Consider the following 15,268-nt stretch of genomic DNA (forward strand, 5'->3'; position numbering starts at 1 on the left):
CACCGTGCACAGTGAACTAATCTAACATATTGCGAGTCTACTATTACGTACATACAGTACACACACCTAGGGGCTTGTATCATCAGTAGACATAAATAAATAAGTGGAGATCCAAACATATGGATATCAGTCAGTCTGAGAGTGGATAATATATAAGCTGTAAAATCCGTGAAGACTTCTTTATGGCTCTGGCAAAAAGAGACAGGACAGATCTTATCTTTCCCTAATGCCGCGTCCAGACAGAATGTCCACAACAGAGGTGATAGAGCAGGAGAGTACACACGCCAGAGGCACACATGCCAGGGTCACGAGGTCAACTTAGAGTGCATGAAAGACAATCTGGAACAAATGTTTAAGAGAATGTCAGGTGTCACCTCTAAGACGTAAAATCGCATCTTACATCATTTGTTTGGATCAGACTCACAGTATAAGACTGCCCCTGGACTTTTACCACATATAAGTATATTTTCAGATATCTGGAAACACAAATATTGATATAAAAGAGCGATCCGTGTTTTACAGAGGAGAGTCTATGCCAAGGCCCAGGACATCCTTTATAGAGAGCCATCCTCCCCAAAGAATACCTCGGGCAGCTGTACAAATGGAGCAGGTATTTCTGTTCAAATGAACCAACAGTGATGTCAAAACATGGACCACTACATTTGTGCTCCCTACAGCCTGAAATGCTGACCTTAAAACATCTTCAAAAGAGGGAAAGTCCACAAACGGGCGTAGCCGGAGTGATTAAAAAAAAAAAAAATTGTGGGGCTACTCCGGCGTGCGGACATCCTCTCTTTTGAAGTTGTTTGAAGGTCGGGAGTGTGTGTGCAGACACTCTCTCTTTTGTTTTACCTTACGCATACTTTGTCCTGCACCTGGCCTAAAGAGAGGTGGGATGTGTGTGTGCACACACAACCACCCTAGCGAACTTCAAACAACTTCCCCCACTGGCTTGCACGGTGTTGGCCGGGCAACTACTCACGTTCTCGCGGGGCATGCTGCGTGGGAAGAAGAAGTAGGGGATGGAGGCCAGGGCCAGGCCGGCCGAGGACACCAGGAGGCCCATCCACCAGGCCCCCACCCAGCGGGGGTCAGCAGGGGTCAACTCCTGCGCGCCTGCTCCAGGGCAGAGGAGGAAGAGGAGGAGGAGGAGGAGATTAGGTATATTAAAAGGTGACATACAATGGAAATCATTTTTTCTTGGTTTTGATGAATCAGGACAGGTTGTGAATAACCAAAGAGCTATCATGAACATGAGGCATGGTTGTGCCCTCCTTGAATACGAAAATCTTGAACTTAAAAATACCCACTAAAAAACGTCTACTTCAATTGGGGTTGCCAAAGAGAGAACGCTATTTAGTCAAACGAATTTCAATTCCCAGCCTAAATATAAGGTTTTAATTGGGCTTGTAAAATTGCAATTGAGCTTAATCTTTATGAATCAAAGTTGAATATATACTATTGTAACATCAGAGAACACAGTGCAATATTCTATTCATCCATTCTATATCCTCTTTAAGAGACACAGTGTTTCTCTCTCAGTGCTGAAGATGGAATGTTTTGAGGTGGTTGAATTAGTGCCATTGTCAACACTCACAGTGGCTTGGTTGCTACTGATAAGTGATAACATCATACAATGTTACAGGCATATGAGAGGTGTGGTATTCTGATTGCATAATAATCGGTTACTATTCGTGTGCAGTAAAACCACTCTAAAAGCCTGCACTGATGATTTAAGGTTTTGGCAAATGGAGAAACTCTCGGCTAAAATGTTTATATAAAAGTGGTGAGCCACAAAAGCACTTCATGAAAAGAAATCACAGATGGTTTATGAGGAATGGCACACACACAATACCTGCATTCACTCTGTCAACATCTACATAGATCCTCAGCATAACTGAGCCAAGAAGGTATCCAATGGCAGGCCCAAACACAGACACAGCAAAGAGAATGGCTGCAAACACAAAAAACACACACAAGATTACATGTAAATACAAAAACATATCCATGCATGTTGCTATACAAACAGATCTCTCTTTGTATTCATACAACCTGACACACCTTAATCTTGTAGTCTTTACACATTAATAGTCCAATCCCCAGAACCATCATGGTGAGGACTTCATGCTGAATTCCTCCGCTTATTGTTAGTAAAACCCATATGGGTTCACTTTAGCGTTTTATCCCAGAGTAAATAAGATTAGAACACAGACAGGATAGGACCAAAGTCAACACAGCCCAGAACTGTGTGGTCTTGAGTGTACCCGGGCGAGAGAGAGAGAGGCGCTCTGTGCAAACAGACAGTAAGTGACAACGATATGTGGTGTTTGGATCCGGAACCGAATTAAATCCCTATGATGGAGTCGCTCGAGTGAGCCAACAGCCATTACTGGCACTCAAGATAAGCCGAAGGCAAATATCACCCAGCGTCCAGGCGACCGGTCAGACCGAGACAGAGGAGCCATTAATGAGAGGGTCTAAGCTGTGTGGGGAGAATCGAAGAAAGCTCACGCTGTCGACGTAACCAGAGAATAGCATGTGATGTTCCCTCCTCTCTAATGTTTTGCCTACACTTTTATCTGTAAAAACCTACAGGAACAGTATACAGTATCAGTGCGCGTGTTGTATGGAAACTCCAAGGTCAACACTGGTTTCACAAAAATCTCTGCTTTTCCACAGTACTCACAGAATGAAAGATGTGATTAAGGGGGACACCAGAGCGTTTACAAAAGCTGCAGTATTTGTTGCTTGTCAGAAATGAGCAAATGAGCTTTTGAGAACATTTGGAGATGAATTGGAGCATTCTAGGAGAGGGCACATGTGCACATCTTGGCAGCAAGAGTTAACAAATGGCAGCAGCAGGAGCCTCATTCTCCAAGTCTCCAGACACGCGCCAACATTTGCATGGGCACGGCTTCAGGAATGGTCCGCTTCATTCTGAAACCAAGCTATCCATCTGATTTCCTCACGTATTCTTCTAGTCATACTGTATAACATTGTACAGCTTCACACAGAATGCACCCAGAATGAAGCTTTAGGCTAACTGATGTAACCCAGCTCCAGTGAATTATGCTAAGCTAGACTAATGGTCTTCCTTGAAGTTCCCTCCATGAGCTCAATGCAATGCCTCTGCAGCTCCTGAAGCGCTGCACCATATGAATGACTCACCGATATAGAGCGGAGAGTTGCCCGGGCCCGCAAAGTCGTCGATGTAGGAGATGCCAAAGGGCTGGATGGGCACGGAGCCGATGCCAAAGAGCAGCTGGGCAGTGGCCATGAGCAGCCACAGGCTGCTGGTGTCCACCAGGCGCTTGGCATCGTCCTGCCCACACGTGTCGACACTGGAGGAGTTGAGACGGGGCACACACAAGTCCCGACGGTCCGCTGCAGATGGGGGGAGAGAAAGAGAGAGAGAGAGAGAGAATGAAGGAGAATGAGAGAATGAGAGTCATCTACATGTTTTATAAACTCTGTTTTGATGTTTTGAATTATGTTTCTGCTCTATGCTTTGGCAGTGTCATTTTCATTTAAATGATCTGTATGATAAAGTGCACTGAATTACATTCATTTGAGAGAGAGAGAGAGAGAGAGAGAGAGAGAGCTACAGAGAGAGACAGAGAGAGATACAGAGAGAGAGGAAAGGGTTGACAGGGACAGAGGGAGACATAAAGGATGAGAGAAATTGACAGACAGAGACATGAACAAATTGAGAGAATGAAAAGATGAACAGAGAGTGAAAGGCAGACAAGCAAAAGTTACAGAAGAGATACAGACAGCGAAAAAGATCAGGAGTGAGAGAGGAAGAAAGAGAGAATGAGCGAGGGAGGAAGGGAGGGAGGGGAAGCAGACACTGGGTTGCTGTACAGACATGCTCCCCATAAAACCCCAATTAGACCCTGCACTGCCTCCACAGTCTGCACCTCCTGACATGCGGGAGGATACTGAGCGTGGAAGCACAGATGTCGTCCCCATAAAACTCAATGGGCCTCACAACGGGCTCTGGCCCATCTTCCCTGACCCCTGCGAGCAAGGCTGACGTGCGGGGTCCAGACACTCACACACACACACACACACACACACACACACACACACACACACACATGGACCTGGGGCTGGAGCTGAACCAGACCAGGAAGAGGAAGAGGGGAGCGGAGATAAGACTAATCCTCTTGGCTTTCGTGGAGTGTGTCGAGATTAACGTTTTTCCAACTGATTTATGCATCGGCTCAGGTACACAGCACCTGCGGGCAGCTCTAAACAAACACTCAATACCTGCACACCATATCACAGGAACTCTCCCTCTCTGACACACACACACACACACACACACACACACACACACACACACACACACACACACACACACACACACACACACACACACACACACACACATACACAAATACATTCATTCTGTAGCACGATGCATCTTTCTTTCTCTCGTTCACACACAGACACACAAACACAGACACACAACTCAGTGCAGAGTCAACAGTTCAACACCTGCACTTATCAGAGCTGCCAGCAATGTTCTCAAGTCTTCAATATGTATTTTACTTTTATAAATACAGAGAGAGGGAGAGTGAAAGAGGGCATGACAGACAGAAGCAGACATTAAATTGATTTTAGGTTGTTGGGAAAGTCCAAAACAAACTAATTTGGTTGGTAGTAAATTTATATTGTTTACAAATTCCGTCTGTCTTGTTTTCAATTAAATGTTATGAAAGTTATGGGTTGGTTAATACAAACTGTAGCCTCCACAAATCCAGTCGCAAAACATTATTATTATGTCTGTTTTATGAGGTTCTTTCATGTTTATTTTCTAATTTGGAATTTAATTAAACTGCACAGTCTATTTCCGACCGTAATTTATATATTTAATCAGTGCATATGCTTAACTAAAATCCCACATTATAAGTCAGCTTTGTCCACAAAATGCTCCCAGCATCATCCATGAGAAGCTTTTCAATTAACCTCATTACTAACACAATAAAACTAATCCTTGCCTTTGGGGAAGCACTATCCAAACACAAAATAAAAACACTTTGGTGTTCCTTACCTGGCTATCACAACTAACCTTATACAGAGGTCTTTTCAGGCTTTTGCTTGGCAGTGCGTAACACACACACAAAAAAACATTAATGCTGCACGTACATCTATTGTTGTGTCTACTCTGATTCAAATCAGCAAACGTTCCCACTGGGTGTTCCTGGATTGTAAAACAACATACTGTATGGAGGTGGATCACGACAGCACAGGATAAGCCATTTTTCCCTACCTAGAGACTGTGTTAGCGGCCTAAAAATGTGCACACCTTATCGGTCTTAACATTCTGCCTTCTACCCAAGATGATAAGAAGTTGTGCGAATGTACAACTATTTCAATATGCTGCATGCACCGCCAGGAGAAGCTGAATCTCTACCTTTGGTCACGCAGGCAGAATACGGAAGAGTATCAGCTGAAACAGAGGTTGATCTTTGACCTCAGGAAGATAATAAATTATGCAAGTAGTCTACAGCCATAGCAGGAGGTGGTCTTACCATGCATTACAGTGTCGTACTCGTAAGGTTGAGACAGGAAATGAGGTAAGGCTAGAATCAATGCGCTGACAGACATCAGAAGGCTGCCAAATCCGATGAAGCGCGGGCGGTGCACTCGGCTCCCCAGGTAACTCACAAACACAATCAGCACTGTGTTGCTCACCTGGATGTGACAGAGAGAGAGAGACAGAGAGAGAGGGGAAAAGTTTGAGGGGTATAAGTGGGTCATCTTAGAGACAGAGCTTGCAGGTTTACTTTATTGCTTTGTTATTTTTCAGTTATCACTGTGCATCTCTGAAGTGGGCATCCACGCCTTGGTGCTCTTGTATCACAGTTCAGTCAAAGAATGGAGAGATAGAGAGAGATAGAGAGAGGGAGAGAGGGAGAGAGAAAGCGAAAGGCAGCAGCAGGGAGAGATCGAAAGAGAGGGAGTGAGAAGCCACAAATAGATGCTATCTTTAACGCCCTTGTAGAGCATGAATCAAATCCAGCAAGTCTGTCCAAGGCAAGTTCCTACTGTCTGTTAGCTATCTTAAATTCAAGCCCAGACAACTCTACCCCTATCAGTGTTTGCCATTCACCAGACTAAAGCATCTGTAGTAGGCCCATGCCCTCAAAGGACCAATCATGTACAACAGGGAAAAGACTGTTTCCCAAGCCCACTGTGGTAAACAAATAAGGCAGCAAAAAGCCCTCTGATAGACTTTAAAGTACTCCGAAAAGTACTCTGAGAGTACGCTGATCCAAGGAGAACATTCTAGAGCCATAACTGTGACTAATGACTTAAACTCCTGCGAGTTTGTCTGCAGGTAGCTGTTCAAATTCCCACAGCCCCTGCGAAGACTACAAATGCCAAGGCTGAGGCTCTTGAAACGGAGGTGAGGTGCACTGCAGGGGACTGAGGACGGGGGATAACAACTCGATATTGCGGCTGGCTGGCTGGCTGGCTGACTGGCTAGCTGGCTGGGACACATTTGTTTATGCTACGCTCCTTCCATTCTCTTTCATCCTTGAGCCAGCACAGTCTGTTCCCTAACGGTTCTTGATGAATTTTCGTTGTGGAGCAGCAGGAGCTTTTCTTTTTTTGTACCTGGAAGAATACTAAGAGCAAAGAAGGGTGTGGAGCTGTGTCCTGTGTCCTTTGTTTTGCACAAGATTGCTATGGTGCTGTATCTGTTCAGTGAGATGACACACACACCCAAGTGAGTCGTTTGTGGCCTTACTGTACTTTACATCTCTCCCCTATTCATGCAAAGTCCCTTCCCTCTTCAACATTTCATGCTTTTCATTCATCATTGCTTTTGGGTGAGACAAATATGATGTCCTCCTGGTGTGTCTCCTGTTAGGTTGGACAGTAGGCTTTGGGCCGTGTGGTTCAGGCTGCTTACCTCGTGCAGAGAGGAGATGGTGCCGGAGGAGTAGCTGTTGAGGCCGAAGCGGCGCTCGATGGTGGTGATGGTGCTCTTGAAGTAGGAGCTGTACAGCAGCTGGGTGAGCTGGAGCAGACCATGGCAAAGGACAAACAGCTGGACAGTGAGAGAGGGAGAGAGAAAAAGAGAGAGAGAGAGAGAGAGAGAGAGAGAGGGAGAGGGAGAGAGGGAGAAAAAGACAGAATGAAACCCATGCTATGCTCTATCACAAAGTTACACCATTGCAATACATATAGCAAAACTTACTATACAAGACTTACACCTGGTGTAAAAGACGTCATGTCTACAGTGTGTAACTTACAGTGAAATACACCGACTTTTGAAGACATAACCTCTGTGGTTGGTAGCTCTAATTTCTGAACACTGGTGGGGGACCATTATTTACTTTGGCTCAAGCATACAATACGTATAAGCTGGCCCTTATTCTCAGGATGTTCTTTTACCCTGCGTGACCCTGACAATCTCCCAGAGATAAACTCCTCAGCCTGATTACAGTCAGTCAGACCTCCACTGCGTGAGACCCGTGACTGCATCCCAGACAGGGGGACTGAGGAAAAGAGGGACCTCTTGCTCCATTGAGGGGATGACGTGAAACCCCAGCATACTGATGTTCCTAACTCGATACTCCCTATCTTACAATTCCATCGAACTATCAGATCGCTGTTGCCTGAAATCGACCTCATATCTCATGCCTTGAGGATAAGTTCTGACGTCACAACGTGCGCATGTAAAACCCCAAGGACAGTCGTGTGTGGGAGATCGAGTTAATACCGTCGAAAACCTGGTCCGACTTTTTTAGGCCCCGAAGGCCTGCGAACGAAACCACAACGATTACCCTTCACCTACATTCTGTAACAGACACACTTGGAGGCTGTGTCTCTCTGCGCAACTGCCTGGCTGTGCTATTGCCGAGAGAATCACACATTCTCAATCAAATTGTGGCTCCCCATATGAGCACCAATCAAAACACACACACACATGCACATACACAGAGACCATCATTCTCCCACTCTCTGGTCATTAACGCTGGATCCCAGAGGGAAGTGAGAGGCCTATAGAACTGGCTGTAGAATGGACGCTCGGACTGGTGGCGGCTCTGCTTTCAATTAGCGATGCGAAAGCAGTTCTATCTGCTCTAAACCAGTGGGACTGACCTGGCTCAGGGCCAGTGTGAAGATACTGACAGCTTCTCTTCTAGGAAGCTACCGGATGGAATGCTCTCTTTTGACCAGCTCTGAAATTCAGCACACACACACACACAGGGTAATCTCAGTTCCCTTGCCGATAAAGACAATATATGCTAGAAGCAGCAGCGGCAACAGCTATTTGTCCGTTGTGCACAGCCCATTAGCCTAGATTCTGCGCCTGAGTGACACTTTACGGATGTCTGCCCAGTATGAGCAAAGATCGTCTTTTGTGTCCCTTTTTTTGGGTCATTTGGTTTTGAGGGTGAGACAATGACGCAAGTCAAGTTAATGTGGAGATCAAAGTCCTCTTCAGTTACGAATGCACTTCAAGAGCCTGCTGCCCCAACACCACCCCACCCTACTTCTGCCCAAGGCTGCGACACCTACATGAGACACTCTGGACCTTCACTCAGTCACACCAGAGGAGACCACGAGGTCCACTCAAGGGGGTTGAGGGCGGTGGGAATCTGAAGGGACATGTCGAGATTTGGAATGGGATTTCCTGCGCAAACACTCGGTGTAAATCCGTCCCTTCTGTTGCGCGCGGGCTGCCAGGAGGAGAGCGGGAGCAGGCCTAAGCCCCCGCGTCTCTCTCTCTGGAACAGCTAATGCTCTCATTAAGGCCCCGCTTTATGCTTCGTTAGCGCGCACAATAGACGCTTTTTACGCAGTTACTAAAAATTCAGCTTTGTTGCTTTTCCTTTCTTTCTCTTGCGGTGAAATTGTCTTTAATTGTAGAAATGTTTGTTTTTTTTCCCCCAGCGGGAGCTGTTTTGCGCCAGTCCTTCAAATTAGCGTCTTTGTTTTGTTAGGGTACTTGAATGGCATCTCTCACTCTCTTGTCCACTCTCTCTCTCTCTCTTTCTCTGTTTATCTGTCTCTCTTTTTCTCTCTCTTTTTCTTCCTCTTGAGAACTATCATCAAAATCTCTCTCTCTCTCTCTCCCTCTCTCTTTCTCTCTAGCGTAAAGCACAGAGATTTTAACTCTCTCTGAACTTACGGAGGTGGCCGAAAAATGTGTTATTTTTAGGTGCACTTTTTTGGTATGCTTGGAGAGAAAAGGTCTGGAAGCGCTCAAGAGAGCTGCGCACAGCGCGAGAGCCCCAGCGAGCGAGTGCGTGCACGTGTGTTTCACCGAGGCCCGCGGGCTCGTCGACGGTCTCATGCCGACATTAAAAAGGGCTCTACATCTTCCCTGACAGCTCATAACTCTGAGAGAGCCTCCGAGATGACAGCCGCAGTGTGAGAAAGGATTGCATCTCGCATAACTTTGCGCTTTTAAGGAGACCCTCAAACACAGGCATGCTCATCGACGCACAAACACGCGGATACACGCAAACTCTTGTTGTCCCAAGAAAAAGACACTATTTGTGTTCCTGTGTGTGTCACAGTCAAACGTCGAACATAAACGTCCATGGCGCTTGCATAATAAGCAGGTCATCAGCGTTTGCTCATTCTCTCGTTCGCTCCCTGCCTACCGCACCTACAGTAAACAGGCACTTCAGTCGAGTCATCAATCAGGATTTGTGTCATCGCCTACGGCCATGCGATTGGGGTGATCCCTCACTGTGTCACACCTCTGACACACGCGTTGCGTGCAGACTGCTGCAGGCTTCCTCCAGAAGGTATCGTGACTCTCCCGCCTTTTTCTAATTACGCAATGTGCAAAGTTTACGAGGTCTATTAAAGATGGATCTACGCAATTTGAAGTGGTGAGGGTTTTTATGGCAGATTTATCTGATTTGATCTTCCTTTCTCTTTCTCATTGCAGCTCTTCAATTTTCAAGGGAAGGGCTACCTTTGATTTCATGTGTGTATAAAGTTGTGTCTTTGTCTCTTGTGCAAGTATTTCATTATGAGTGCAGGGTTTCCAAACCACTCTGACCAGAGAATGGCCTATACACAGTTTAGGTTTCATCTATAAATGCCTATAAACGACTGAAAAGTTTCCAAGTAAGGCTCCCTAGTGCATTTGTATGGCATGCATCCAGCCCCAAGCACTACAGTGAATATGGGTCTCCTGACAGGCACAGGGACACTGAATTATACCATGCTTCCTGTGCTGTTGAAAGGTGCTGAGAAAGTCCAGGATGCAGGAGGGATATTTCAGAAGGATTATAAGGGAAAGTGGTTTCTCTGTATCCAATCTCTGTCTTTTTCTTTCTGTATCTCCTCCTCTCTTTCTCTCTCTGTGTCTCTAAAAGTGGAACAGGCTTTACTGTTCAGAGCATGTCAGGTAGTTTTCCACTACAATCCGTGGAGCGCTTGGATGTGTCATGGCTGGAATGTCTGCAAGTGTCTCGACCCGTAGTCCCCTGACGACCATTGTCTCCTTCCAGTGTCCAACAGAGAGGAGAGAATCATGGGAAGCTAGGACTTCCACTTTTCCTGTCTCCTTTTTTTCTGGGACTCACTTGGGTTGGAAATCCCTGAAAAAGCAACCTTAAAATATGTCTCTTCTTCCGAGAAATAAACAAGGAAAGGTGTACCAAGCCTTTCAACAACTTGAAAAAATCCCAAGAGCTGACCAAGAACAAAACAACCGACAACTACAACAGAGTTGAAAGCAAACAGAGAGATCACAGCATACCTGAACTCCACTCGTGCAGGTAGATGTGACATGTACCAACACAAGAAAAACAACCAAAGCCTGAACCAGCATTCTGCATTTCACCTTGACAACTGGGAGATGCAGATAGATTCCTATTTGACGGACTGAACAGGTTACGATTGGCCACAAACAAACACAGTCCCAACTTGTTTTGACTGTGACTTGTCATGCTATGCAGCCGATATCCTGAAATCAGGTGCTTTATGAAGCATATTTCCCGTCAGCCGCAACAGCCTTTCTGCACAGAAGAGAAGCCTCCTGAAAGCCTTCACAGTTGATGGAGCACAAACACACAAATTAGTCGGCCCCGAAAAGAGTGCTGCCAAAGTTTGAAATAAAAGGGAAAAAAACACATAATAGTGAGCGGTTGCAGGCTAACATTATGAGACACCACACACACACACACACACACACACACACACACACACACACACACACACACACACACACACACACACGTACACACAAAGGCTTAAAAACATCACTGGCCTGTGTCGAATATGGTATTGAGTTGACCTTGTTCTTAAATACCATGGTTGGCACACCCAGGCTTTATCTAAAAGGCTCAGTTGACAAATGACTACAAATGTCATAAACTCTGCACAACCAAACAAAGCACTATGCTCCAATTGAACCATACTGCTGGCTCACAGCCATGTGCTAAATCACTCTTGTTTTTCATTGTACCAGAACTCCATTCAATCCCAGTGCCGAGTGATCACCTTTTTTTCTCTCAAGTCCATGAAATCCCTGGCAACACACGACAAAGGGTTTCCACGGCAGTTTTGAGAGATGATTACGACCTTTGGACGGCTACTGTATGTTTAGAGTCAAGGCTTTACCTGCGACGTCACAGTTTACATGCACATCGTTTGTCATAATGGTCCTATATGGATCTCAATTCAACATCAAACTCACAGATACATGCACACACAGACACACAGACACACAGACACATGAACTGACATGTCCATGTAACATTATGTAAGACATTGATGTTCATGAAAGCTGCATTCAACAGGCCTAGAAGAAAGACCACCTGGTTGGGAAATGAATGTGTGTGTGTGTGTGTGTGTGTGTGTGTGTGTTCTGTTTTCAGAGAACCAAAAATAGATTGAGGACAGGGGGATCAGCAAGGGGCCCAGGATGGATACTGACTTCCATTCACACACACACAGACACAGACACACACATACACACACACAGACACGCACGCACGCACGCACACGCACACGCACACGCACACGCACACGCACACGCACACGCACACGCACACGCACACGCACACACACACGCACACACACACACACGCACACACACACACACACAGCTGATCTACACAGGGTCTAAACAGACCTAGCACACTCCTGATGAGCAGCTGTGAGGCTAAACACAGGAGCTTTGCGGCGGAGGCCAACACAGGGATACCTGTGTGTTAGGTTTGGACAGGGACTGACTTCTTCGTCTGTGCGCCCCCTCAACCATCTCCTCCCACAGAGCGCTCGCTCCCTGTCATAATGGCAGTACAGTGGGAGAACTCAGGTCAAAACTCCCAACACTCCACACAGAATGCAACGTGGCTGACAAATTATGGACAAAACATCACAATTGCAAATAGCCAACTTTGCCCTGGTGTGACAAACAAGGATGGCTGCCAGTGTGCCAGTGCTGAGATGATTGGGTCCATCATGAGGGTGAAACAATAGAGCGCCATGTTGGCAGACCTCCAGCACATTTGAGTTTAACATTACAGCCTCCTGTTGGACGTGTCAAAAAACAACAACCATCAGTGATGATTTACAGCCACAATATCGTCACGGTGGTTACCAGAGAATAATAGGCCAAATATGCAGTCACTTACAAGATGAATGATGTTCCAAAATCTGAACAATGATTCATAAAACTGAAACTGTCCCTCTCTCTCTCTTGCATACACACACACACACACACACACACACACACACACACTTGCTCTCTCTCTAAATATCTCTCCCCATTTCACTCTTTCTCAGTCTCTCATTCTCTCTCCATCTCTCTCTCCTCCCATCTCTCTTCAAGTATTAAGCTGTTTGAATGCTTGTTTGTTTGTTTGTTTGTTTGCAAGGTCCTGGCTGGCCAGTGGAGGATTCTCAACAAGAAAGACTATTGTTACTGATTTTTCACACATGGTTGGACAGTATTCCTAGTCCTAATCATGTCTTGTATATGATTTTATAATAGACAGGCAAATATGCAGACTCAACTACAGACAGCGTCTCCTAATTCTGTGCAAGGAGATTTATCGAGACATCCCAACTGAATACGGCTCTCATGGATTTACGAGTTTTTATCCTACCTCAAATGAGCACATTAAGGATGTCTGCTCAGACTTACATTTCAACACTAATTCGCCGATATGCACGGTCATAATATATGTATCATTTTGTTCTTATTTAAAAACGACATTCTGAAATTGGGGCTATTTCTTTGCATTCTTATATTTCTTTGTCTGGGAGGCTATAAAAATAGTTCTCAACTCGAGAGGATTCTGCACCTGTTTCTTTTATCTCTGTCCATGCTTGAATTCAATAAACAAATCTGGGTTCAACTCCAGCACTGACTTGTTTTCCCTCTACAACCTGGCGTGGTCAGCACTACCATGAACTGAGGCGAACTAGTCCGACGACTGCCAAGAAACAAATCCTTTTTTGAAAATACATAAATAAAATCTTCAACAGTGGCTGACTGCAGAGCTGATCTGGTCCTCCACATATGGGCCAGATCTGGCCTTGGTCCACTCCAACGTCTGCTAGTCTGGCGTGGTGAACGTGAAACTCTGCTTTCTTTCAATCTATTAAGAATCTCACCAACGGGTAAAGTGTCTATCTGCCAGACTTTATCTGATAAAAATGTGTGTGCCTGTGTGCTGACCAGAAATCCATACATCAAACAGTCTGACACTTGTATTGCTATGCAAAGCACAGCAGTAACACACACATCACCTTGTCTTGTGGAGCCAGACATCCACAATAAATATATACTATGCATACTGTATAGTATACACTGTTGTACATGCATTTATTTTACATGCAGTATTTAGACTACTTCAGTGATTTGATTTATACAGTGGGGGCAAGGTGTGATGACAGTGAATTTACAATGTACCAGTGTCTTAGCCTTGCCAGTACTCTTCTGTATCATTATCCAATACCACATTTCCCCAACGCTGGCTCCAAATAGGCACTTTCACTTACTGAAGCCCAAGCAGTTCCAGGTTTACATAGGATCCATACCACTGATAACAGGGGGCAAAGCGTAACACGAGCAAGCCCCGTTTGTGACCACACACATGCTTAGACAAAGTTTACACAACAAATATGGGCCTATCATTATGCTGCAGGTGCTGGACATTGTTTCAGTGATGAATGAAAGAAAAAGAAACACCAAATATGCAGATGTTTCAACCAGCTTTCACTCATTATTGGTCTTATGGTATAGCCAATTGACATGTTTCTGCCCATTGACTAGACATCCAGCATATATCCAGTTTTTTTTGCATAATTGCGACTGATACCGGCATTGCTGCACCCCCCTGAACAAGTGTCCATGCGTACAGCAGACTGTCTTACTGAACCCTCAAGACTAAAAAAAAATACCCCCTGAATAAAACAAAGGCAGAAGTCTTAGTTTTATATGAACTTTGCAAACCATGCCTTGCGAGAACTCTGTTCATACAGTGATAAGAAATATCATAGAGCAGGACATAAAAAGTCACCTGTTCAGTACTACCAAAAACTAGACGCTGTTGAGAGTCAGAATAAGGCGCCGGCAAACTCATGCTTCCACATGACATTACTCACCGTACTCTGTCAGGGAGTTATTAGAGTGAACGAGGAGGACCAAAGGTTGCAAATCAAAATGTATACACTTGCGCAAAGTCCTAGGAATGTAATCAGCTATTCTTCTAGTTCTAACGGCTAATATCAATATTTGTAAGATGGGTAATATAGCACCGACATAGCATAGGCCTACCTTAATGTTGCAAAATATCGATGCTTTGGGTTTTTTGACATCTTTAGCGTATATCTCCATGTCTGAAGGTCTCAATGGGTTAAGGCTGAATCGCTGAATGGACTTCTCCTCCCAGTTGTTTTCTGCAGGGGATCAGCCCAGTCAGTGTCTCTACTCGGGTAAACTTCTATGAGGGGTTTTTATTTTATCACCCGCTGTGATGTAATAAGACTCAGCCCACATGTCCATGCGCAAATGTTTTGGTGACCATATTTGGCGCACCTGACCTGTCTAAACGGATCCCCCTGTGACATGTTAACATTACTCATGTACCGTCATTAGGAGTCTGCAATTACAGCAGTTTCTGAATACAGTAGCCGAGGTGTCATATAATGTTGGTCCCCCGTGAACATTAATAAACCGTTCAAAGCACGCGATGTTGCTTTTTTAATCCTCTGTTTTTTTTTCTTTAAGGATGAGGTGCTGTCTAGATGACATGTCTAAATGTTC

At 45.2% G+C, this 15,268-nt stretch overlaps 1 protein-coding gene across 1 annotated transcript in view; it reads right to left on the reverse strand.

Moving 5' to 3' along the window:
• The window catches only part of slco2a1 (solute carrier organic anion transporter family, member 2A1), a 28,466-nt gene extending 13,536 nt beyond the window's left edge, over nt 1-14,930 (reverse strand). The window contains exons 1-6 of the mRNA XM_062556182.1: nt 14,780-14,930; nt 6,929-7,066; nt 5,541-5,703; nt 3,169-3,384; nt 1,856-1,954; nt 983-1,116 (exon numbers count right to left, since the gene is read on the reverse strand). Of these exons, the coding sequence (XP_062412166.1) occupies nt 983-1,116; nt 1,856-1,954; nt 3,169-3,384; nt 5,541-5,703; nt 6,929-7,066; nt 14,780-14,839 (810 nt within the window). The 5' untranslated portion in view covers nt 14,840-14,930. The remainder of the gene's footprint in view (nt 1-982; nt 1,117-1,855; nt 1,955-3,168; nt 3,385-5,540; nt 5,704-6,928; nt 7,067-14,779) is intronic.
• Nucleotides 14,931-15,268: the final 338 nt, after the last annotated feature.

The sequence above is a fragment of the Sardina pilchardus genome, chromosome 15 (assembly GCF_963854185.1).
Source record: "Sardina pilchardus chromosome 15, fSarPil1.1, whole genome shotgun sequence".
NCBI classification, from domain to species: domain Eukaryota; kingdom Metazoa; phylum Chordata; class Actinopteri; order Clupeiformes; family Clupeidae; genus Sardina; species Sardina pilchardus.